General features: G+C 43.0%; 1 protein-coding gene across 2 annotated transcripts in view; it reads right to left on the bottom strand.

Annotated features, from left to right (window-relative positions):
- Nucleotides 1–667: 667 nt before the first annotated feature.
- si:dkey-246g23.2 (solute carrier family 66 member 2) overlaps nucleotides 668–27616 on the bottom strand; it is a 128229-nt gene continuing 101280 nt past the window's right edge. For both annotated transcript variants that reach the window (XM_034177030.1, XM_034177029.1), the window contains exon 5: nucleotides 668–2765. In XM_034177030.1, coding sequence (XP_034032921.1) covers nucleotides 2591–2765 — 175 coding nt within the window. In that variant the 3' untranslated portion in view covers nucleotides 668–2590. The remainder of the gene's footprint in view (nucleotides 2766–27616) is intronic.

Genomic DNA, 27616 nt, shown 5'->3' with positions numbered 1-27616 from the left:
GACAATTTATGTATGATGCAAAACAACACACATCAATATTTGAGTTTTAGAGCATGTTAAATGTTTATCATATTTTCCACCAGTTGGATATTTGACTCCCATCTAACAGAAGAACCAGAAAATGCAGATCTTTGGGTGGCACTACATACTATCCACTGCAGCTTTAAAGCTGAAGCATTGACAGCAGATAAATTGAAGTGAGAGACGGGCCAATCAGATGATCTGATCACATGACATCAGTTAACATCATGCATTAGATCCTCATATTCTCTTACGCTTTGTGTGTTACCATTTCTACATAACATGAATCATGAAACCTCCATTGTGAACATGTGCTGCCCTTTAATTAATAGAGCTTTTTCTGAGGGGGGTATCCTTTAAAGTTTGATTACTATCCTAGAATCACCCCTCTGGTAATCATTTAACAGGCTGTTAAAAGCAAATCAGACATCCCTATTTGAAAAGCTATTTCTTGCAGCACTACACAAAACCTCAGTTGGTTTGATTTGGTAGGCTGAATTTCATCAGAGCTTTTAAAATCTAATTTCCCACTGACAGAGTGATTAAAATGGCAGCCAGTGATGGTCATTAAAAATATTTAAAGATCAACATCTCTGCCAAGTTATTACGTAAAAATCACTGAACCAGAAACTTTTACCAACCCATCTGTCCAAAAATAAGATGAGTTCTCAGCCCTTTCATTGCATTTGCACTGAAACCAAAATGCACCATCCAACATTAAGGGATATTGTATGTTGTCTACAAATTATTTTGTGATTTGTTGTGCCTGACGCATTTGCCTGACAGTGAAAGCACAGAGTGGAGTCAGACACAGAGATGGATGGCCGAGGTCAGTGTAGTTACTGAGTGAATGTTCTCTGCCCGCCTCCTGACTGACACGCTGATTGCCAACGGCCAAAATCAATTTCAACTATGCAGCTGAAATTGACTGTGCCAAAACATATATCATGAGAAGGATCCACTGAGGTGTGGAGTGTGAAGTGAGAGTGTCATTAGTGAGGCAGCAGAGTCCAGTGCAGCGATACTGATACTGGACTGGTTGGTCCATCTGCTGTTGGTGAGTAATGTTAGCGTGTCCACGGCTGGACCAACACTGATGTAGTGCTCCAGGGCCTTGCCACTGCCAGCTAAATTTTTTTTGACTTCGCTTGATGTCATTGATGTCAGAGGGCTGGTAAATTTGTTAGCCCCAAATGACCATAAGAAGAAGTAAGTCTTACACTGTGTTTCTCCAGATTCTGCTGCGTCAAGAGGTTGAGAGTCTACGAACCCCCCCTGGACAGGACGCCAGTCCAACACAGGTTACTTCCCCAGTACCCATTTATAGCTGGGGTGACTGAGACACTGTAGATTAAGTGTTTTGTCCAAGGACACAGACAGGCAGCAGGAGCAGGGTTTGAACCCAGGTCTACATACCGGTAGGTCAGCTCCTTATCCACTTAGCAACCTCTTTGAGGCCGTAAGACTACGTAGAAAACCATGTCACAACATCTGATCTGACATATGGTCCTGAAGACATTTTAAACAATGACCACTAATTTGACCTTGACCTTTGACCTATGACTTCATCATGAGATGTGTTGTGAGAGGACAGTCCGCAGTCTATCCGCCTCTTTGAGCTGAATTTGCATTTTGAAGAAATCTCAGGCAGTACAAGAGCAGCTCTGGGCATCCAGTCTGCTCTGTGTCAGCCTGATCCCGTCAGATCTGAGAAACTAAGCAGTGCAAGACCTGGTTAGTACATGGCTGGCAGACCTCTTCAGAACACCAGTGGCTGTGTGTTTTTCTCCAGGTAAGACTGGAGTTGTGTCAGGTAAGGCATCTGGTGTGAAACTTGTGCCAAACACCAATTTGGATCTGGCTGTATCCGCTGTGGCAACCCCTAAAAAAAAAAGAAAAAACAGGAGCAGCTGAATGGACAACACCATGAGCAGCTCTGATTTGACCTTGTCCTTTGACCTATGGTCTTGCATTGCCCTACGGTGGACGAGGGCAGCCCACAATTAATCCACCACATCAAACCAAATTTGCTTTTTGCATTTTTTAACATGCCATCACAGACAATACATGATGACAGTACATTATTTGAAACTGGCCTTTGACCTATGACCATGACTTGACCTGTGATGTGAGAGAATAGTTCACTGTGTTCATCCACCGGGTTTGATTGAGTTTGCTCTTTGCACTTTCAAGATATAGCCGCGGACAGACAAACAGATCTGGCCATTAGCAGGCACTTCGCGGTGAGGCTAAAAATACTGAGAAAAAAAAAAGAAGCTCCTCAGTGCTGATGTTTGTGATAAAACAAACACTTCACAGCAAAGTCATTTTGCCATCAGTGGTTGAATGAGGTTAATCAGTCTATGTTCAGTGCTACAATCATTAGCTAACTTACACATGAAGGCAGCTGCAAATTTTTCAATAATATGTATGAAAGTGAATATGAATCAACCGTGAACAAATAACAAAGGTTTTGAGTGTGTTTAGATGCTAAACATCAACATATCTTCACTGTAACTGTCATTTCCACACATGCCTGCTTTTCACATTGCACATTAGCAACAAGCGTTCAGCCGAGCTTGACGCGTGTGTCTTGGCTGTAGAACAGGACCTGGAGAAGGATGGCCACGTCGATTACGATCTGGACCGAGCCACACACCCAGAACTGTGTCGGGCTTTCGTTGATCACAAAGTAGGTAGTCTTGAAGATGTCACCGGCCGTCCACAGCAGCACCATCTTCACGCTGCAGAGAGCGAGAACATAAGAAGGGAGAATTAAGCAGGATTTGTCATAAACTTTTTTCTCCTCTCCTGAATAATTTCTGTTTTTTTAATGACACTCCCCAGGGTAATCAAAAGTAAAGGAAGTGCAAAGTAAGTAAAGTAAGAGCAGCGTAAATATTCATCAGATGTTTAGATTTGAATTTTATTGCTGCTGCAGAAGAAACAAGCAAAAAATAGATTAAGAAGATGAATGTTAAAACTGCTGACGAAAGAAAGAAAGAAAGAAAGGTTTATCTTTGAGAAAGATGAAATGCCTGGCAGACAAAAGCAGTCATCGACCACCGCAACACAACTCCCTGAAGAAGTCCTCTGAAGTTTTTCCACAAAGCGTCGGGCAGCATGTCGACAGGATCCTCCTCACATCTCTCATAGCTTCGTGTTCTCATTATTCTGCAGTCTGCTTTCTTCCTCTTCAGTAGTTTTTATCCCTCAGTCAAAGTTTGGCTGGAGGGTTGCTGCAGTTCTCTCCAGCACATCTTTAAGTGTCAAAACAAAGCTGATGGCACAAAGTGCAAACTGCATTTTTGTTATTCTTTACAAACTGCTTCAGTTCTCTTTTTCGCTGCTGCTTTCTTCCTGCAGTTGTCTTGTGTTGTCACCTTTTTTGTAGGGGGTAAGACTGTACAAGTTACGTTTTCAGTAACCATTTTCACTTCAGTCCCACAATTATATGACAGGCTAATAATAAACCATAGAGAAGGATTTTCGTAAAAAGAAGTATTGAAAGTTCAGGTACAGTTTGACAGAAGGCACATGAGTGAAGAAAGCCAAGATTTCATCTGTGTTTCTGTTTGAAAATCCTTCTTTGCTTGACTCTACTATGAAGCTGTATAAGTAGTGATGCAAAATTCAAAACTTGCATGATGCACAAGTTCTCCAATCGCAGGCACAGAAGCCGATAATGTCTTCAGGGTTGTCTTGGTGTCTTGGTGGCTTTCCTCACTTGTCACCACCTCGTAGAGTCAATCAGGTTTTGGGAACTGACATCTCTGGACATATTTAACATACTGCGACACACTGTTTGTATTTCTTAATAACCGAGATACATAAAGTCCAAGACATAATCAGTATATTGCAAATGTTCATGTATCCATCCCCTGCATTGTGTGAAGAAAACTGGCTGTAAAAGCGATTATACTAAAATATGAAATGGACAAAACGGAGCAAAATGGAGCCTACTAATCACAAAATGGGTGTAAAATGTAACAAAATGAAGCAAACTGACCCAGACTGAGTCCAAATATGATTAAATATGATTCAATTAAGTACGTTTATTTCATTATTTTTAAGCGAAATGGCGCGAAATGGGGACTGATAATAACAAAATGGGGGTAAAACGTAACGAAATGAAGCAGACTGTAGCATTAACTGAAGTTTCATCTCTTGAACGCCAGATGGCGCACCTGCCCCTAGTACATGTACAGAGCATATCTCACAAAAAACACAAAAGCCAAACAATTAAATAAAAGTACTTATTCAGAGTCAGTCTGGTTCACTCTGCTCCATTTCATTACATTTTACCCCCATTTCATGATTATCAGTCCCCATGTCAGTCCATTTCGTCCATTTTGTATTTTAGTATGGCCCCCATAAAAGTGATTTGTTTAAATGTGATGTACAAGAAGGTGCACTTACTTATGCACAGCATCATTTTGGCTTGTAGATTTTTATTTCTTTTAAATCATGATGTACTTTTCACTGCAAGTTCGAAGGGCATCATTTTAGAAATTTGGATATTTTGATTATTGTATTTATTTTTTGATGGTATAAAAAATTCAAACATGTAAAAGCTCAGGGGTGCACAAACGTTTTCACATCACTGTACATTATACAAGTGTCCTACATTCGCTTGCTAATATGGTATATATTACAATCGCTTCAACATTCACACATAAGTTTACACTCAAACCTGAGTGTCGACTTCCTCATCGTCTGGACACTTCAGTCCCACAGGCATGAACATAATATGAGTTTGCTCACATTATTCGAAGTGTATGGACAGAACAGGGTCGTTAGTCATCTTTAAGCCGTGTACTGTAATGGGTCAGCGAGGGCTGAGACAGACACACGGCATTAATCTAATGTAATGCAACAGAGGGGTAAGACAACAAATCCCCCGAAGAGAAAGACGGAGCTATGAATTAGACGGGGTGATGATTATATGCAGCCTCCAGTGACTGTGGGGAAAAACTCTCCCGCACTACCCGTTAGCTTTTGCCAAACTTTCAGCTCTCCCCCTGAGTTCCCTTTAGGCTCTAATGGTGAACCAAAACTTTACTGGCAAACAATCCTTCCTGGGCTTAGCAGCAGCAGAGAAATGAGGATAATTTTATTCAACATATCTGAATGTAGACACTGCTTCTGCCGGGGGGGGGGGGCAACCCAGACTGGTACAGGCTATAAAATGAGCTGCAGTAACAGCTGTTGGTATGCAAATACATTTGATCAGTCTGCACATCTGGATGCTTTCGCATGCATTATTTCTGCATCATTTACGGTGACATAAGTTTCTGTCAGTGTGAGATAAGTTCTTAAAATCCAGAACAGGTCAAATTCCCCTGCCTCTCTTGTCACTGGTCCAACTAATAGTTCCACCTTAAACTAATCCACATCAGGGTTCCTTGAGATACTGAATCCTTTCGGTTCTCCCGGAGTTTGTTTGTAACACGTGTGAATTTAAAGATTTAGAGAAAAACACTCAAGGTTTGAATGAGCTTTTCTAAAAATAAGGATCCTTCCGATTCTGGGAATCATCTTCTTGCTTCTCTGTCAAAGCTTCCACTATTCCTGGCAGAAAATGCTTGTTTTTCTCTAAAGTTGTAACTGATATGATCTGGTATGGGGATCGGCCTCCGATACCGACGTAATTCACATATCAGAAAAAATACTGATCCAACCCGCGATATTTTCCGATACTGGAGAAGAGCCACTGTGAATCTTCTCAACTGCTGTTTGCGCTCTGCTTGTTTACTGCCGAACGGGAGGAGGGGAGGTTCTTGAAGCTGGGCTGTTTGAGAGAGTTCTCTTCTGCAGTCTTCTAGCTGCGGTTAGCGGCAAATTTCTGCAAAATTCTCAGGTTCAAAATTGTCTGTTCGTCGTGCACGGATTTTCTGAAAAATTAACTGAATTGTTGCTGAAAGTATGTGCTAAAAAGTTAGCTGCTTCACTGTCCCGAGGCTGTCAAACGCTAAGAAAAGCCAGCTCAGCATGCAGCCGAGGAGGAGAAGCCAAACAGAGATTCTGTCTGCTAAAAGGGAAAAAAGTCTCCATTAAAATCCTGCGCGTGAGCGTTGCTGATGATACATTTATTTTACAGTTGAAAGGCTTAGTGTTTCCAAAAACTTTGAAGTTTGTGCAGCACAAAAACAATGAAAGAGAGACGGAGTGAGAGAGAAAGCGAGTGAGAGACAAACAAAGAGAGAGGGAGAAAGACAGGTAGAGAGAGAGAGAAGGAGAGAGACAGGCAGACAGAGAGAACGAGCGAGACACAGGCAGACAGAAAGAGAGAGGGAGAGAAACAGGCAGACAGAGAGAGCGAGCGAGAGACAGGCAGTCAGAGAAAGAGAGGGAGAGAAACAGACAGAGAGAGCTGTTGTCTTTCCTCATATTGCCACTGTCATTGCTTTTCCCTCTGTTCTTCTTCAACCTCTAAAAAAAATGAAAAAAAATATAAGGCATTCAGTGACTTTTATCAGCTTTGCCTGCAAACTGTAATAAATTCAAAACAAGAAGGCTGTGTAACAGTACACTATTAGGATCTACAATCTGAGGTATAAATGCAGTACTGACATCCAGATGTCTCAGCAGCTGCCCATTGGGGCCCGACTGATATTTCTGTTGACTGAAATATTGGCCGACATGAGCCTTTCAGTATCAGTGTTACTTTTTGCTGATATGAAAATGGACTGCATTTATATGGTGCTTTTCCATCTGCATCAAAAGCTCAAAGCACTTTATAATTATGCCTCACATTTATCCATTCACACAGACACACACACACACACACACCGATGTCAGGGTGCTGCTCTGCAAGGCGCTCACTTCATGTTGGGAGCAACTAGGGGATCAAAGACCTTGCCCAAAGGGCCTTAGCAATTTTCTGGTCTGGCTGGCTTTTGAAGAGATGATCCTCGGTTAAAACTTTTATTTTATCAAATAAACAAGAAAAACACTTTTGCTGTTGGACCTGGTATCATTGCATAGCTTGTCCAGCACAGGGCACTCCTTCTGCATCATTTACAATTCTGTCAAGCATAGCATTTTCATATTTAATCATAGTGTGCATTTTATGGTGACAAGAAACAAGTGATTGCTATGTCATTAGATCGGTACTGCCAAAATAGCGAGGAGTCTATGTTATGCAAATGCTGAGTGATGTGATATGGTGACTGCCAGTCGAAGTGAAGGCAACTTAATGGCAGTGTACATACATTAGTTGTTTGTTGTTTATATTTACAGTTACTTTTAATTAACTCCAGAGGAGCTCGGAGTCCATGTCGAAAGAAGCCAGTTGAGGAGGCTTGGGCATCTTTCCGGATACCCCCTGGACGCCTCGCTGGAGAGGTGTTCCGGGCACGTCCCATCGGGAATAGGCCCCGGGGAAGACCCAGATAACGCTGGAAGGACTACGTCTCTCAGCTGGCTTGGGAATGCCTCGGGGTTCCCCCAGAGGAGCTGGGAGAGGTGTGTGTGGATCGGGAGGTCTGGGCGGCTTTGCTTGAGCTGCTGCCCCTGCGACCCGACCTAGGATAAGCGGAAGAAAATGGATGGATGGATGGATGGATGGATGGATGGATGGATGGATGGATGGATTACTTATAATTAAAGTTCATGTTTAAACTGTAAAACATCAAGCCTCAAATACACACTCACTCACTCACTCATCCATCCCAGCAATCATAGGGCATGAGGCGCAGTACACCCTGGACAGTTCGCCAGTCCGTCGCAGGGCTACATATAGACAGACAAACACATTCACACCCATGCCTACGGACAATTTTAAGTGTACAATCCACCTAACCTGCAGGTCTTTGGATGTGGGAGGAAGCCGGAACACCCAGAGGGAACCCATGCAAACATGAAGAGAACATGCAAACGCCACACAGAAAGACCACAGGTGGGAATTGATCCCATGACCTTCTCGCTGTGAGGCAACAGCGCTAACCACTAAGCGACCATATTGCCTGCCTCAAATACATTTTTTTGTCAAGAGGATTTGGTAGTGAATAATGATAATGTTAGGAATAGTTTCTATTTTTATGCATAAATCGGCAGCTATATCAGTATCATAAATGTTTTACTCCCTAATATCGGTATTAGTATCAGCCCCATAAAAGCCATATTGGTAGAGCTCTACTGCAAATCATATCTATTGATAATACCCTAAGCAGCCTAGTCTGCATACATTTGAAGCCTGCTAACTGCATTATCCAGGAGTCTGTGTACAGTGTATTGGGCAAAGCAGTACAGTGAAGAAAATAAGTATTTGAACACCCTGCGATTTTGCAAGTTCTCCCACTTAGAAATCATGTAGGGGTCTGAAATTTTCATCTTCGGTGCATGTCCACTGTGAAAGATAAAATTGCAGGGTGTTTAAATACTTATTTTCCTACGTACGTATGTACCTACCTACCTATCTAACTATCTATGACAGTGATGTGACTGTGTATAGCAACAGTGTGACTCAACACACGTTTGAAAAGAAATGCCACAGCAGAGCAGTTTAGACTTCTGACTAAATATGATTTCTGAATAAACACGGCCTTCTTATCCTTCGGTGCTGCCACTTCAACGTCTGTGTGTCTCCCATTCCTTCTGCTTTGTGGTTGCTTGCCATTCCAAATTCTCTGCTCCCTGTTTGGCTAATTTCTTTGCTCAAGAGACAGCAAATATCATTAAGGAGAACAGTCATTAACGATGTAATTAGGGGGTGGGGGGGTGTCATCTGGACAAAAGTGGCCTCTACAGCAGCAGGGGAATGAAGACAAAAGATCAGTCTGAGGTCATAAATAACTTGCAGGCACAATAACACACTTCTGCACTTTGTGGGCACTGTTATGATGTCTCATACAGCTGATGGTGATATCTTCTTTTTAGGACTTGTGATACACACAATTAAACTAAGTCTACCGATTGTTTCATCAACTGAGGATGCACAGAATGATGCTTTGAAATTCCATTGCTATTGTTTGCAGCTGAGTTTTGAGCATTCCACGCTGCACACATGCACATGAAAGTTAACGTTCAATTATTGTAGAGAAAATTAGCTTGTTAGCATGTGCTAGCTCATGCACTGTGATAAATAAATAATGCAGTGATTAAATTCATTTTGCTTTCCTGTTGCATGAAGCAGTAGCACCAGGTTTCTAAAATAAATCTGACTTACAGACTGGTGTGATTTAAATGTTTTTCCTCTTTATAGAGCATTTTTGTACAAATACTCCGATGCGACTTGTAATCCAGAAAATACAGTATGTATTTATTTCTGTAACATACTGGGACAGTCATATGTTCCTGTATTTTTAACGGTGAAGCTCAGCAGACCAACACAACCTCTGATACTGCAGCAGATAACTGAAACAATCCTTCACATGGCAATACAAGCACCAGATTTGGCGTGATGGTTTTTCATAAATCAGTGTTTGAGAAAAAAGTGCTGCCCGTGTAAAAATCCAATATGACAACCAGGTAGGGGTCAATGAAGAATTACACAGGGGTCAAAATTTAAAAATGCTCCAATCATATTGACAGTTATACCAAATTATGTGTCTGATCACAAAGATTCCAAAAAGGTATAGTTTGGACTATCTATGACTGAATGTTACGGAGTTATGGGGTAAAAACAGCAGGAATGGTAAGAAAGGTCAGTTTCAGTTTGTACAGGAGTCAAAAGCTAAAGCTGCTCCAATTTTGGTAGAAAGTGGTGCAAAAATATTGGTTGAACTAATAGGATTAATAAATGGAATAGTTTTGACTGTGTTCAATGCTTGGTTTGCAGAGTAAATGTCAAACAATGTTGACGTCCATTCGATTCTATGACATGTGACATATGTTACCTTGTAACGTGACAACTAAGCATGACACATGGTGCAAACTATTCCTTTTTAAATCCCTATTAACTCAACCAATAATTTGCATCACATTTTACAAAAATTGGAGCAGCTTTAACTGTACAAATTGAAACTGACCTTTGTCACCATTTTTGTTGTTTTTACCTCATAACTCCATAACATTCAATCAAACTATACCTTTTTGGAATAGCTATGGTCAGACAAATAATGTGTTATACTTTTCAATATGATTGGAGCATTTTTAAATTTTGACCCCTGTGTAATTCTTCACTGACCCCTACCTGGCCACCATATTGGATTTTCAAGTGGCCAGCACTTTTTTCTCAAACACTGATTTATGAAGAACATTCATGCCAAATCTGATGCTTGTATCACCAAGTGAACAATTCTGGCCAAAAGTCATACTTATCTGCTCCACTATGATAGCAGCTGGATGAAGTGCAGTCATATATTGAAGGAGTTGGAAAGTTAATTATCTTTGTGTATTTTTGTCTGTCTCATATATTGTGTTTGCTGAGTGTCCCTCTGTTCTCTCTCCATCCTGTCATGGCCGCTGTCCAAGGTGCTGATTTTACAGCTGTCTGGGACTTTGGTTGCTTCACCTTCTCTCCACTCAGTTTATTACTTTTTTCCATATCAAAGCTTCTTCAGTGTTGGAAATGTTTCACAAGTCACTCTCTTTTACATTAATCATTAAGAAACACAAACATTAAAAGGTAAATGGACTGCATTTATATAACGCTTTTCCATCTGCATCAGACACTCAAAGCTCTTTACAAATAATGCCTCACATTCACCCCGATGTGAGGGTACTGCCATACAAGGCACTCACTACACATCGGGAGCAACTAGGGAATTAAGGACCTTGCCCAAGGGCCCTTAGTGATTTTCCAGTCAGGCTGGGATTTGAACCAAGGATCCTCTGGGCTCAAGCCCAACACTTAGCCACTAGACCATCAACTCCCCTCCTCACAGTGTGGTACTCTATGGCCAATGTGAATGGGGTATGCAGTTCTCATAAACTGAGTGACTGGTCAAGAAGAAGACTAATGAGGGAAGCCACCAAGACCCATGTGACAAGGAGTTACAGGCTTCTGTGGTTGTGATTGGAGAAACTGTAGATAGTGAAACTGTTGTCTGTTGCACAACCAGCCGTGGCATTCCTGCTCACTCTGGCACCCTATGTAAGATCTAACCAGTCATCCCCCAAGATCTCCACCTATGTATCTCCAAGGCAACAGCCGAGGGTGCCTATGCCTAGAAATGTCCTTGACCAAAAGTCACGCACCAAGAACAATTTCCGTACAATTGTTGAAATCTATGCTGGAGTCTTCCATGTGCCATCTATCAAACTGTCACTGAATTATTTTTCTTTCTCTGTACCATGTCACCATGAAGCTACAACTGGTGACACAATAGACAAAAGTTAAACTAGCCACAGTTTCTCGAAAAATGGCCACGAAACCTATAATTTGCATGGGGATCTTCTCACTAGTAACCATGCTACTGAAGCCAGGATAAGCAATTGCCAGTCTATACAGGACTTACTTCTTTTATAAATGAAGACATGTTGATGTGGCACATACTGTACACCAGATACCCTTCCTGACACAATTAAGTGTTATACCAGATGCCAAATTCCACATTAAATGTGGCAGGGGTGGGGTTTGAACCAGGAATCTAACCACTTGGTCACCACCCCTGTGGTAAATGAGGACTTATTGTTCTTCTTAAATTGCACCTGATGAATTACACCCTGTCCTGCTGCTGGTTTATTTCCATCTAGTGTTCTTTCTGTATTCATTCATGACATTTGCCACTGCTCAATCACTCTGTCTATTAGTTCTCTCAGGCTTCCTCTGAATCATCCTCCATCCTCCTTCAAACTTCCTTCAAGCTTCACTTCTGCCACTGTCAGCAGCTGTCTCACAATGTTCTTATCCATCCTCCCCTCCAGCTTTGCTACAGTGTCCACTCTCTGATAGATGGATGGACGGATTAATAATGAAACAGCTAATGAGCAGACACGAAGTCCTAAAGGTAAATATAATCTGAGTGTATGGTGCAAGATCAACACGTGATGGTACAGCAATTAAATAAGGCAAATGAACTGCTAATGACCTTTATCAGACACTTTGGTTGCTTTTTTTGGGGGGGGGGGGGGGTGTCTTTGCAAAAACTTTGTGATTACTTTTTAGGCTAATAGGAAGATTTCTTCCCACTGTGTGTTGAATTTCACATGCCTGCAATTATTGTCCACTGAGCAAAGCTTCAGTGGAAATAAGTAGGCAGCTGACTGCAAATGAAAACTTGCACAGGCTTTAAGTTTTCAGTGAAAAATCAGACTTTGTATGCAAGACTTTAACTGTCTCCACATGGGGGGTTAGCAAGTCTTAGCAATTTGTTGATAAAAACCCATACAAAAATAGTGTGTGGAATGACTCTCAGCAGCAAGGGCCGATGTTTAAAGCCTCAAAGGGCTTCAATCAATTCTTCCATCTCTTCATGAGTGCACCCGCTTGTTTGTGCATCAGCGTGTCCACGCATGCTTATTTGACTGTGTGAGTCAAACACACATGAGGGTGTTTGTGAGGTGATTTAACAGCAGAGCTGCAACCCTCCCTGAAGGGGACCAGACAGAGAGACGAAATCAAAGTACTTAGTGTAAGATGAGCAGAGCCGCTCTTAAGCCTCTAACTATGAATTATACATGTTGATCGATCACAACCAGGCAAACACCTGAAAAGGTGCCAGGAAAATGGATTCTGCTTCACAAAGTGAAAAGGATAGAAGGGGAGGGGAAACAAGAGGTACTGTAGCACGCTGAGTGACCAACACATAGATTATATCTGTAAATAAGACTTAAAAAAATGAGACAGTCTGTTGGTAGTGATGGATATTTCAGTGTATTTATAACTTTAAGACATAACAACCAGAGGGCAGTTAGAGAACGAATACCTCTGCCCAGGCCCAAAAATCCTGTATGTGTTTCTAAACAAGCTTTAGTGCTGATGGGGGCACTGTTTCAAAATTGAAACATTAATGACAATGAAAGGCATCAGCACGATATAAATGTAATTTTGTTTTTGACTATTTTGAAGTCATTCACACCAATCAATCATAAATATATTTTTCTGCTCATGGTTGCATCTTGGTTGCTGAAATGTACAAAAAAAGAGGCCCACGTTTTCCTTTATGTTTGACCTTTGACCAAACTACTTCAAAATCTAAATATATGATTTATACTTCTAGGCTTCTTGGTTGGTGAGATATATTAAAAAAGTTTTTTGAAGCCATGTATTCCTTGACCCTGACTTTTATGCACTGACTAAACTATAAAAACCTATACAACTAATATTCCCACTACATTTGATCCATCTTGACTAATTTATTTTTGAGATATACAAAGAAAGGTGTTTTTCAGACTATGTTTTCCTTGATCTTGACCTTTAACCTTTGGTCAAACTACTCCCAAATCTAATCACCTCTACATATCTACCCAAGCAACATTTCCATCCTTCCAGCTGTTTTTAATTGATCTTTTCCACAGACACACAAACACAATCCAGTGAAAGTAGAGAGTAATAATCAATCAATCAATCAACTTTTTTTTTTATATAGCGCCAAATCACAACAAACAGTTGCCCCAAGGCGCTTTATATTGTAAGGCAAGGCCATACAATAATTATGAAAAACCCCAACGGTCAAAACGACCCCCTATGAGCAAGCACTTGGCTACAGTGGAAAGGAAAAACTCCCTTTTAACAGGAAGAAACCTCCAGCAGAACCAGGCTCAGGGAGGGGCAGTCTTCTGCTGAGACTGGTTGGGGCTGAGGGAAAGAACCAGGAAAAAGACATGCTGTGGAGGGGGGCAGAGATCGATCACTAATGATTAAATGCAGAGTGATGCATACAGAGCAAAAAGAGAAAGAAACAGTGCATCATGGGAACCCCCCCACAGTCTACGTCTAAAGCAGCATAACCAAGGGATGGTCCAGGGTCACCTGATCCAGCCCTAACTATAAGCCTTAGCGAAAAGGAAAGTTTTAAGCCTAATCTTAAAAGTAGAGAGGGTATCTGTCTCCCTGATCTGAATTGGGAGCTGGTTCCACAGGATAATGACAATAATGACATTGGCTATTATTAATTTGCAGCCTGAGTGGTATAACAGCAATGAGATGCAGTATAAATAACTGTTACATTCAAGGTGGAGGTAGGTTCGCATCAAGGATCAGCTCTGAGCCCTGTCTTGTATGCAGCGGTGATGGTCAGGTTAATGGACGAGATCAGACAGGAGTTTCCATAGACTATGGTATGTGCAGATGACACTGTGATCTGTAGTGAGAGTAGAAAGCAGGTTGAGATAAGCCTGGAGAGTTGGATATATGCTCTGGAGAGAAGGGGAATGAAATTCATTCAGAGCAAGGCTAAGTACATGTGCATGAATGAAAGGGAGCATGGTGAAATCATGAGGTTGCAAGGAGTAGAGGTGGTGAAAGTAGATGAGTTTAATCACTTGAGGTCAACTATCCAAAATAATGGAGAGTGTAGCAGAGAGGTGAAAAAGAGAGTGCAGGCAGGAGTGTAGAAGAGCAGCAGGAGTGATTTGTGACACAATGGTATCTGCTGGAGTGAAAGGGAAAGTGTTGTGAAAGTGTAGGAACACGGACCCACAACAGGGGGCGCAATGAACGGACAATGGAGGAAGATAAATAACAAGGTTTACTATTGTGAAACAAGCACAATAAGTACAACAATCACAATTTGGGGTCGAATTTGCTGGTGTCGTGTGGGCAGGCTCGAAGGTAGGAGACGCCCGTCTCAGTCGAACCGGAACCACCCCGATCTCCTCTGCCACCGAACCCTGGAAATACTGGAACCGCCAAGTCCCGAATTCCCAGGTGGCCACTGCCTCCGCTCGTCGGATCCGGTACTGCTGGCAGGAGAGAGCAACAACACACAGGTGTGATGCGACAGCACCCAGTAACGAAGAGGGGAGAAGCCGCCTCCACCTCTTGTCAATGCACAACAGGAAGGTGAGTACTTATCCAAGCAATATAGCTTTTAGCAGTCAACAATCCTGAAAAGGTTTAACAAATGATTAGCTGGTTAATCAGAATAAGAATGCAGAGATACTACCTCAGTCTTAGGCGATATCTCGGCACTGAGGTGGAGACGCCGTCCTCCTGATATACCTTGGTGCCGAGTAGAAACAGCTGTGTCCAATAATGGGTGACAGCTGTCACCCTGGCTGCTCATCTCAGGTGGCGACGCCCTCTGGTGCCTGGAGCCCGCACTCCAGGCAGGGCGCCCTCTGGTGGTGGTGGGCCAGCAGTACCTCCTCTTCAGCGGCCCACACAACAGAAAGTCTAGAAGACGGTAGTGAGACCACCTACTGTATGTCGTACGACTAAGATGCAGTGGCACTGACACAAAGACAGGAACTGGAATTACTGCAATCTTCCTTGGGTAGACAGCAGGACAGATGGAAAGAATTTAGAATGACAATATCAGAGAGACAGTGCAGGTGTGGACGGTTGGTTCAGAGATGGTTTTGGGCCTGTGCGGAGAAAGGATCCAGGGAATACACGGAGAAGCATGTTGAGGAAGGAGCCACCAGGCAGGAGGAGAAGAGGGAGGCCAAAGAGGAGGTTTATGGATGTGCCGAGGACATGCAGGTAGTTGGTGTGACAGATGATCTGCTGTGTTGACCCTAACAAGAGCAGCAAAAAGATAAATGTATATGCACTCTTAGGATTCTTTTCGTTTAAAGTTTTTTAGCTTTTTGATACATGAATTTCTAGTTATCTTTGTTCTCAGTTCTGTTTTTCTCCATTCTGTAATTCTGTTGTGATTTCTGCCTCCTCTCTTTCAGGAGCTATCACACGTGTTCATCCATCCTTCCTTTCTTATATATGTTTCCTGGAGCTTATTTTATACCTCTGGTAATGGTTATAGAACTTCAGTGCTTGAGGAGAAAACACATTTTCTTTCGTGCAGTTATGGAAACACCCGCGGTCAAAGCACTGGACCATCCTTGACTATATCCTTACTCGATTACGTGACCGGAGCGATGTCCTTGTAACCCGCAGCATGCCTGGTGCAGATGACTGTTGGACAGACCATCGGCTCCCGATAGCTCTTCTCAGATTCCGTCTGCGGAACCTCCCCCTCTACAACAGGGTAAAGAGGGCACGTCGCTTTAACGTCATGAGGTTGAAAATCCCTGCAATTCAGGAAGACTACTCCAATCGTCTCACAGAGCTTCTCAGTGAGGCTCCACCATCGGCACATCAGCAACATTCAGTAGAAGCAGACTGGTCCATTCTCTGTGGCACCATCAGTAAGGCTGCAGAGGACGTAGTTGGCTACTCCAGCCATTTCCATCAAGACTGGTTTGATCAAAATGATGCCGATATCCGAAAACTGATTGACCAGAAGAGATCTGCTCGCCCTGCATGGGAGAATCGCTCTACCCGTGCCAGCTTGCAATGATTCCAAAATGCAAAGCAGAAGTGCCAGCGAAGGGTCAGAGAAATGCAGAACCTGTGGTGGCAAGAAAAATCAAAGGAGATCCAGTCATACGCTGACAGCAGAGACCTCCGGTGCTTCTATGCTGCAACAAAGGAAATCTTTGGTCCTCGTCATGGTGGTACCAACATCTTCCAGTCTGCTGACAGGGCAACTACCCTTACGGATGATCAAGCCATCCTTCAAAGGTGGAAGGAACACTTTCAGATGCTTCTGAATCGTCCATCTACCGCAGCTGAGGACTTGCTCCGTAAGGTACCCCAACACCCTGTCAGGCATTGGATGTCACTCCCTCCCTCCTACACTGAGTTTCAGAAGGCACTGAAGTGCATGAAGGCATGGAAGTCCCCCGGACCCGACAACATCCCTTGGAACTCATTTCTCATGGGGGCATAGCCGTGAAGACTAGGCTTTTCATGTTGATCCTGCGCATATGGGAGACAAAAGCCATACCCGCAGACCTGAAGGACGCTACCATCATTACCACCTTCAAGAAGGGGGATCGCTCCATCTGCGGAAATTACCGTGGCATCTCCCTCCTCAGTAGTGCCGGAAAGATCTTTGCACGGATTCTGCTTGACAGGCTCCTGACCGTCGCTGAAGAGGTCCTTCCAGAGTCACAGTGCGGCTTCCGGCCATCTCGTGGCACCACTGGCATCATCTTCTGTGCCCGCCTGCTACAGGAGAAGTCCCGTGAACAGTGAAGACCTCTCCTTTTCCTCTTCTGGGACTTGGAGAAGGCTTTCGATAGTGTCCCAAGACCAGCTATGTGGGCAACCTTGAGACGTTTCGTCTGCTCTGACCACTTCAAGGACCTTGTACAGGCCCTTCACGATGGGATGACTGGCCACGTCGTGGACAAGAACAGCATCTCTGACTCCTTCCCTATCACCACTGGTCTGAAGCAGGGCTGCGTTCTGGCCACCACCCTCTTTTCTCTCTACCTTGGGGCCATGATCCACAAACTTCCCGACACGGCCCCTGGCATCCGACTTCACTGCAGAATGGATGGAGGTCTCTTCAACACTGGGCACTTTCGTGCCCGCCAACTCACCACCTTAGTTACAGTACGGGAGCTACAGTATGCTGATGACAATGCGACCCCTGTGGATACAGTCGCCGCACTCCAGGCCACTGTAGATCTCTTTGATGGTGCCTACTCTCACTTTGGGCTTACCTCCAATACTGGAAAGACCAAAATCCTTGTGCAGGGAGTCCCAGGCCATCCCCCTCCAGACACCAGCAACGTACGACTCCATTGTGAAGTCCTTGAGACCGTGGAAGCCTTCCCCTACCTAGGAAGCTACCTCTCTAATGACCGCACTATGCACAAAGACAATGATAACAGGATTCGTGCCGCACATGCAGCATTTGGGAAGCTCTCCAAACGGGTATTTCTAAACCATAATCTCAGTCTCCAGACGAAAATCATGGTGTTCCGAGCCATCGTTCTGTCCACCCTCCTCTATCGTTCTGAGTTGTGGGTCCTGTATACGAGTGATATAAAAAAGCTGGAGCGTTTCCAACAGCAGAAAATTTGTGCAATCTTGAAGATCAAATGGCAAGACCATGTCTCCAATGAATCTGTGTTTCTCCGAGCCAATCTCTCTAGCATCGAAACCACGATGGCCCAAAATCGCCTCCACTGGGCAGGGTACGTCAGAAGAATGCCCGCAACCTGACTTCCCCTCCAGATCCTCTTCTCACAGCTCGAATCAGGCACAAGAGCCAGAGGTGCACCCAACCATCAATTTCGCGACCAACTGAGGGCGACGCTTCATCACTGTAACATCGACTATGCCAACTGGGAGACCCTTGCTGAAAACCGCAGAGTGGAAGCGCACCATCATTAAGGGAACAGCCCACATAGAGAAACAATGATGCTGTGAAGTAGAGTACAAGAGACAGCAATGTAAAGAGCGGCTTCTCCTTCCTCGCTCACCACCCACTGTTCCCTGCACAAAGTGTTCCCGACTCTTCCATTCTGCTCTGGGTCTGAGCAGCCACATACAACATCGTGACCCCTTGAACAACTGAGGTTGATCTGACATGGTCCTTTAATGCTCGAAAATGAGATTATGCCGATGATGATGATGATAGTATGCAGATGCGGAAATTGAAAAGATACTGATAGATGAGATGATGAAAAAAGGTTTGCAAAATGTATTGTTTCACATGTGACCTGTAAGGATGTTGCAGGTCGACTGGCATGCACACTGCAGCATCCTGACAGGTTAAATATCAAACACTCCACCAACTAAGGTGTTTCACATTTGCACAGGGAATTAAGTGTTGACTAATTACTTTGTTAAGGTGAAGTAATTTTGTTGAAAGATGAGGCTGGGAGTGAACAGACAGTGCAAAATCAATCCTCAGTATAAACCAGTGAACAGGCACTAATGGAGTGACAGATGCTTTGACTTCATTGGGGAACTACTGAAGATTCAAAGTGTTCCTTAGAGTGATGTGTTTATTTGACATTTAAGTACCTTTTTCACAGGACCTTATAGACAACCAACAAGTCATCTAACCCATACAATCATATACTAATAATTTGTTCATACTCTCAAATATCCCAAAATGCATTTCAGAAAAGAAATGCCCGACAGCATTAAAATATATAAGACATGAGTGGCTTCAAACTGAGAACTTTGTTATAGAATAGCAGGTTTCCTGATACTGTTAAGGACAAGGAAGACAAGTTACTGTTAATATTGTTTAGGTGGTATGGACTTATGTGGTTGTTCAAGATGGACCATAAAAGGTGTTTTTCGAACCATGTTTTCTTTGACCATAACCTCTGACCAAACTTCTCCAAAACCTAATCACTCCAAGACATCTATTGAAGAAATATTCCTACCACGTTTGATCCATGTAGGCTTCTTGGTTGCTGTGATATAAAAAAGGTGTTTTTTGGACCATGTTTTCTTTGACCTTGACCTTTGACCAAACTTCCCCAAAACCTAATCACCCCTAGATATCTATCGAAGAAATATTCCCACCAACTTTGATCCATGTAGGCTTCTTGGTTGCTGTGATATACAAAAAAGGTGATTTTTGGACCATGTTTTCTTTGACCTTGACCTATGACCAAACTTCTCTAAAATCTAATCATCTCTGGGTGTCTATCCAGGTAATTTGCCCACAAGGTTTGAAGGAAATCCATCCAGCTGTTTTTGAATCATCATCAAACACACGCATGCCAGTGGCAACAGTACCCTGCTCACTGATTTGCCGACACACAAAGTAACTAGCGCGTGATCATCTGTATAGCGCTGTGCATGCAAGATGTTAGTGACTTTCTACATGCTGTTCCCTGATGAAACCACGGTCCAGGATTAATAAAAAGGCCATTTGACCAGGAGCGTGGTCAGACGAGAATCAGTAAAGGTGTGTGTTTTTTTTTTATTTGTTTTTTTTTACAGATGGAGAACTCTTTAAGTTGCTAAAGTGCTCCAACTTCACTCAGAGAGCCCGCGTTCTCCTCATTCAGCTGCAATCAGGGTATCCATTGATTCCGCAAAGATCACAGCATCGTCCCTGAAGCCCACAAGAGACACTTAAGCCGCTGCTCTCCATAACCCTACCCAACATCCAGTCCAGTAGATAACAAAGGCTCACGTTTAGATGTTGAAGGTCTTAACTGTGCACTGGCAGGACAGTCACTTACTGTACAGTCAGAGAGTGAAGAAGGAAAAGAGGACATCAGCTACTGAAGAAACTCTCAGGCAATGAAGAGCAGCAAAAACATGACATGGACAAAATGTCCCAGATCCACAGAGTTGACACAAGATTAGAGTACAAGGAGATCCATGAGTTATACCCACAATGCATCTGTGATCCACTTTGGGTCAAGACAGTTACTGAAACATGAGTATGGGGACAAAAGTGCTGGTCCTTTTTGTGTTTGTTTCAAAGTGACCTTTACATCACAGCTGTCTCAGTGCAAATGTGAAACAGCCATTGGGCAGCTAGAGAGGAGACGTGGTAAGAGGGTAAAGGTGTTACCCAGAATGAAGAGCTAAAAACAATACACACACACACACACAAAGTGTGACAAGCAAGCTGAGTATGACATACAAACACAACAGGGTTCACTGTTATTTCAGCACTTTATGCATGATTCAAAACTCCAGCTGTGTTCTGGTCGTTTGACTGCTCGTGTCACATACTTGGCCACAAAGAACCGTAAACCAAAGTGTATGAGAAGCAGGTGAAAGAGTGAGATAAAGCACGGCAGATAAAAGATGAAGTGTCAGTACTGGATTTGTCTGTGTGCTTTTCTGGCGGCGTGTCCTCCACTGTCGCCGAGTGACGCACTGAAAGTTTCTGCACAGCGGCAACAGCATGAGGCAAAACAAAATGGGTTTAATAAGGGGGGTTCCTCCAGGCAGCACGTTCACTCACAAACACACACTGCCGCTGGCGTAACAAACAGCGATTTAACTGTAGTGCTTTCAAATGCCATCATCATTCAACAAGCAGTTACTGTCAGACGGCAACACTGTAACTCCTTAAATTTCTCAAAAACGAACAGTCATATCGATGAAACCACAACAAGTGAAATTTTGCAGAAAAAGACAGTGACATCTCTACATATTTGATGTTAATGAAGTTGGTCGACTGCAACAAATATGGTTCAAAAGATCCAATAATGTTGATCATTCTGGGATTATCCCGTCTTCCCATTTTGTCTCCACCTCATCCACTCCTACTTCATTTTGTCATTCACTCTGTCATTTTTCTAATCTATTACCACTCAGCTCACAGCTTCATTTCACTTGAGAAATGATTTGGAATTTCATTTTTTAATTATTGATGCATGATTGCAACCATCTTCACTACTGTGGAAAAAATAAACAATTTAAGGCCCCTTTCTTTCGACCCACACCAGCAATTGAGAAGCTCTCTGCAAATTAATGAAATAGTGTTAAGTAGATAACAGAACAGTCTTTATTATTGTATTTTAAAACATATTAATTTCTTTTGGTTTCCACCTTTTTTGCTCACCATCACCATGTCAGACCCAATATGCAATACAGTCCTTACGTTGAACTGCCAAAGGGTATATACGAGGTCTATTAGAAAAGTATCCGACCTTATTATTTTTTTAAAAACCATATGGATTTGAATCACGTGTGATTGCGTCAGACAAGCTTGAACCCTCGTGTGCATGTGTGAGTTTTTTCATGCCTGTCGGTTGCGTCATTCGCCTGTGAGCAGGCTTTGAGTGAGGTGTGGTCCACCCCTCTTGTCTATTTTTTATTGCGAATAAATGTCTGAACGATTTGGATCTTTGCTGCATCAATTTGTTTCCAGAAACTGTGAGAGACCTCCAGGTGGACACCTTTCGAAAAATTAATATGGCTTTCAGGGACGATTTTATGGGGATTAAACATATTACGGAGTGTTACTGCCGCTTTAAGGACTGCCCACAACTCCTGAGAGCGCGGCGCGCTCCCAGCCCCCATCGACAGGCTGACACCCCGCTGGAACAACCAGATCATTTCCAACGTGAAAGCTTTGTTGATCCGGGACCTCATCTGACTTTCACAAAAAGGCAGAAGATGTGGACATCAGCACTTTTTCGGCACATTCCACCGTTACAGGAGTTTTTTTCATGGAAAAAGAAGTGGAGGGACGCGCCACCGTGCCGCTCATGGCGCGGCACAAAACCACCTCGGTGTTGGTTTCTCAGGACAGCTTTCAGGTGGATTTCAGACAGATTCCGGTTGCTTTCCAGTCGTGTGAATATCCGATTGTGATTGTGCATGAGCTGGACATGCCCAAACATGTCCTGAAAGGCTTCATCACGGAGTTTCTTTGCGCCGGGTCGCGGTGCAGCCGCTTCTCTTTCCATGACAAAAACTCCTGTAACAGTGAAATGCGCCGTTCATTTTTAAACTGGACACTGTCTTGATCCAGTATGTCATCTGACTAGCAAAGGAATTGTGAAAAGACGTGGACAGCAGCACTTTTTCCGCACATTAAGACAGACGTGCGGAGGAGTTCCCCGTTGGAAGCATTACAGGACAAGTTTGAACATGCCCAGCTGTTAAACAATTTCTCGGATACTCACTCGACTGAAAGCCATCGAAAACCGCCTGAATCTTACGAATGGTTATCAACACGGAGGTGTTTTGCTGTGGTGCCGCGCGATGAGCGGCTGGGTGCCGACGCGCGAATCCGTCCGCACGTCTTTCATTACAAAATCTCCTTTAACAGTGGAATGTCCGGATAAACTGCTGATCCCGACCTCTTCTGAAACTTCTCTGTTCTCTCACAACGTCCTGGGTCAACAGAGGCTTAAATTTGGAAGTTTTCTGCTCGAAACAGGCTGACGACGGCACGCCGTCCGGCGCCATGGGCTTGTTGTGTGGGCCGCCAGAAGAGGAGGTACTGCTGGCCCACCACCAGAGGGCGCCCTGCCTGAAGTGCGGGCTTCAGGCACGAGAGGGCGCTGCCGCCACGGACACAGCCGGGAGTGACAGCTGTCACTCATTATTTCCTGACAGCTGTCACTCATTCTTCATCATCTCACTCCATAAAACCCAGACGTCATCTCCACCTCATCGCCGAGATATCGTACTTCTATGGAGGTAACTTTCTCTGCCTGAATTGATTGATTCCAACAGCTATTGTGTTGCAGCTGTATAACCAGAGGACCGGCGTGGGTCGCGACTGTTTCGTCCTACGTCCCGTCAGATAAGTGGTTAGAGGTGGAGGTGGCATTCCCACCGTTGTTGTTACGGGGTGTACACACACCCACACTTGACTGTCTTTGCTCTTCGCCAGCAGTACCAGATCCGACAGTCGGGGACGGTGATCACCTGGGAATTCGGGACTTGGCGGCTCCAGTATTCACCGGGTTCGGTGGCGGCGGAAATCGTGTGGTTCCGGCTCTTCTCAGGACAGACGTCTTCTATCCTCGAGCCTGCCCACACGTCACCTTTGTGGATTGACTGTTATCAGATTCTGAGATTGTTTGTATATTCGTTGTGCACCTTCACAACATTAAATTGTTACTTTTTTGGCTCATCTATTGACCGTTCATTTGCGCCCCCTGTTGTGGGTCCGTGTCACTACACTTTCACAACAGGGCTGTCCTTAAAGCGATAGTAACACTCCTTTCTCTCTAATCAGCCGTTAAAATTTTCACTGAAAACCATCTGAATTTTCTCGAATGGTGTCCACTTGGATGTGCCTTACAGTTTCTGAAAAAATTTTGATCAAGCAAAGCGCCAGTCTCTCAGGAAGAAGTCAGACAAAGGAATTCCGACGAGGGGGGTGGACCAGTGCTCACTCAAAGCCTGCCCACAGGTGAATGACGCAACCGACAGGCGTGAAAAAACTCACGCATGCGCACGAGGGTTCAAGCTTGTCTGACGCAATCACACGTGATTCAAATCCATATAGTTTTTGAAAAAAATAAAAAGGTTGGTTTCTTTTCTAATAGACCTTGTATATATATATATATGTGTATATATATATATATATATATACATATATATATATATATATATATATATATATATATATATATATATATATATATATATATTGGAGGGGTCTGAAATTTTCATCTTAGGTGCATGTCCACTGTGAGAGACATAATCTAAAAAAAAAAAAAAAAATCCGGAAATCACAATGTATGATTTTTAAATAATTTATTTGTATGTTACTGCTGCAAATAACTATTTCAACACCTACCAACCAGCAAGAATTCTGGCTCACACAGACCTGTTAATTTTTCTTTAAGAAGCCCTCTTATTCTGCACTCTTTACCTGTATTAATTGCACCTGTTTGAACTTGTTACCTGTATAAAAGACACCTGTTCACACACTCAGTCAATCCCACTCCAACCTGTTCACCATAGCCAAGACCAAAGAGCTGTCTAAGGACACCAGGGACAAAACTATAGACCTGCACAAGGCTGGGATGGACTACAGGACAACAGGCAAGCAGCTTGGTAGACGACAACAACTGTTATGATTATTTATTAGAAAGTGGAAGAAACACAAGATGGCTGTCAATCTCCCTTGGGCTGAGATTCCATGCAAGATCTCACTTTGTGGGGTAAGGATGATTCTGAGAAAAGTCAGAACTACACAGGAGGACCTGGTCAATGACCTGAAGAGAGCTGGGACCACAGTCACAAAGATTACATTAGTAACACATGATGCTATCATGGTTTAAAATCCTGCAGGGCAGCAAGGTCCCCCTGCTCAAACCAGCACATGTCCAGGCCCATTTGAAGTTCACCAGTGACCATCTGGATGATCCAGAGGAGGCATGGGAGAAGGTCATGTGGTCAGATGAGACCAAAATAGAGCTTTTTGGAATCAACTAAACTTACCATGTTTAGAGGATGAGAACAACCCCAAGAAAACAGCAGAGTTGTAGTCTTACACACCTCTCTGCAGCTTCTCTCCCCCTGCCATCCTCTCATTACCCCATCCCCGTAGAGACGGTGCCTGCTCCCAGACCACCAATAACCAGCAAAAATCTATTTAAGCATAAAAATTCAAAAAGAAAAAATAATATAGCACCTTCAACTGCACCACAGACTAAAACAGTTAAATGTGGTCTATTAAACATTAGGTCTCTCTCTTCTAAGTCCCTGTTAGTAAATGATATAATAATTGATCAACATATTGATTTATTCTGCCTTACAGAAACCTGGTTAGGGTTGAATATGTTAGTTTAAATGAGTCAACCTCCCCGAGTCACACTAACTGCCAGAATGCTCGTAGCACGGGCCGAGGCGGAGGATTAGCAGCAATCTTCCATTCCAGCTTATTAATTAATCAAAAACCCAGACAGAGCTTTAATTCATTTGAAAGCTTGACTCTTAGTCTTGTCCATCCAAATTAGAAGTCCCAAAAACCAGTTTTATTTGTTATTATCTATCGTCCACCTGGTCGTTACTGTGAGTTTCTCTATGAATTTTCAGACCTTTTGTCTGACTTAGTGCTTAGCTCAGATAAGATAATTATAGTGGGCGATTTTAACATCCACACAGATGCTGAGAATGACAGCCTCAACACTGCATTTAATCTATTATTAGACTCAATTGGCTTTGCTCAAAATGTAAATGAGTCCACCCACCACTTTAATCATATCTTAGATCTTGTTCTGACTTATGGTATGGAAATTGAAGACTTAACAGTATTCCCTGAAAACTCCCTTCTGTCTGATCATTTCTTAATAACATTTACATTTACTCTGATGGACTACCCAGCAGTGGGGAATAAGTTTCATTACACTAGAAGTCTTTCAGAAAGCGCTGTAACTAGGTTTAAGGATATGATTCCTTCTTTATGTTCTCTAATACCATATACCAACACAGTGCAGAGTAGCTACCTAAACTCTGTAAGTGAGATAGAGTATCTTGTCAATAGTTTTATATCCTCATTGAAGACAACTTTGGATGCTGTAGCTCCTCTGAAAAAGAGAGCTTTAAATCAGAAGTGCCTGACTCCGTGGTATAACTCACAAAATCGTAGCTTAATGCAGATAACCCGTAAGTTGGAGAGGAAATGGCGTCTCACTAATTTATAAGATCTTCACTTAGCCTGGAAAAAGAGTCTGTTGCTCTATAAAAAAGCCCTCCGTAAAGCTAGGACATCTTACTACTCATCACTAATTGAAGAAAATAAGAACAACCCCAGGTTTCTTTTCAGCACTGTAGCCAGGTTGACAAAGAGTCAGAGCTCTATTGAGCCGAGTATTCCTTTAACTTTAACTAGTAATGACTTCATGACTTTCTTTACTAATAAAATTTTAACTATTAGAGACAAAATTACTCATAACCATCCCAAAGACATATCGTTATCTTTGGCTGCTTTCAGTGATGCCGGTATTTGGTTAGACTCTTTCTCTCAGATTGTTCTGTCTGAGTTATTTTCATTAGTTACTTCATCCAAACCATCAACATGTCTATTAGACCCCATTCCTACCAGGCTGCTCAAGGAAGCCCTACCATTATTTAATGCTTCGATCTTAAATATGATCAATCTATCTTTATTAGTTGGCTATGTACCACAGGCTTTTAAGGTGGCAGTAATTAAACCATTACTTAAAAAGCCATCACTTGACCCAGCTATCTTAGCTAATTATAGGCCAATCTCCAACCTTCCTTTTCTCTCAAAAATTCTTGAAAGGGTAGTTGTAAAACAGCTAACTGATCATCTGCAGAGGAATGGTCTATTTGAAGAGTTTCAGTCAGGTTTTAGAATTCATCATAGTACAGAAACAGCATTAGTGAAGGTTACAAATGATCTTCTTATGGCCTCAGACAGTGGACTCATCTCTGTGCTTGTTCTGTTAGACCTCAGTGCTGCTTTTGATACTGTTGACCATAGAATTTTATTACAGAGATTAGAGCATGCCATAGGTATTAAAGGCACTGCGCTGCAGTGGTTTGAATCATATTTATCTAATAGATTACAATTTGTTCATGTAAATGGGGAATCTTCTTCACAGACTAAGGTTAATTATGGAGTTCTTCTTCTTACTTATAAGGTTTTGAATAATCAAGTCCCATCTTACCTTAGGTAAGTACCATATCACCCCAATAGAGCGCTTCACTCTCAGAGTGCAGGCTTACTTGTAGTTCCTAGGGTTTGTAAGAGTAGAATGGGAGGCAGAGCCTTCAGCTTTCAGGCTCCTCTCCTGTGGAACCAGCTCCCAATTCAGATCAGGGAGACAGACACCCTCTCTACTTTTAAGATTAGGCTTAAAGCTTTCCTTTTTGCTAAAGCTTATAGTTAGGGCTGGATCAGGTGACCCTGAACCATCCCTTAGTTATGCTGCTATAGACTTAGACTGCTGGGGGGTTCCCATGATGCACTGAGTGTTTCTTTCTCTTTTTGCTCTGTATGCACCACTCTGCATTTAATAATTAGTGATTGATCTCTGCTCCCCTCCACAGCATGTCTTTTTCCTGGTTCTCTCCCTCAGCCCCAACCAGTCCCAGCAGAAGACTGCCCCTCCCTGAGCCTGGTTCTGCTGGAGGTTTCTTCCTGTTAAAATGGAGTTTTTCCTTCCCACTGTCGCCAAGTGCTTGCTCACAGGGGGTCGTTTTGACCGTTGGGGTTTTTACGTAATTATTGTATGGCCTTGCCTTACAATATAAAGCGCCTTGGGGCAACTGTTTGTTGTGATTTGGCGCTATATAAAAAAAATTGATTGATTGACTGATTGATTG

This window comes from Thalassophryne amazonica, chromosome 8 (assembly GCF_902500255.1).
Source record: "Thalassophryne amazonica chromosome 8, fThaAma1.1, whole genome shotgun sequence".
Classification (NCBI taxonomy): domain Eukaryota; kingdom Metazoa; phylum Chordata; class Actinopteri; order Batrachoidiformes; family Batrachoididae; genus Thalassophryne; species Thalassophryne amazonica.
This window is presented reverse-complemented; position numbering and strand designations above follow the sequence as displayed.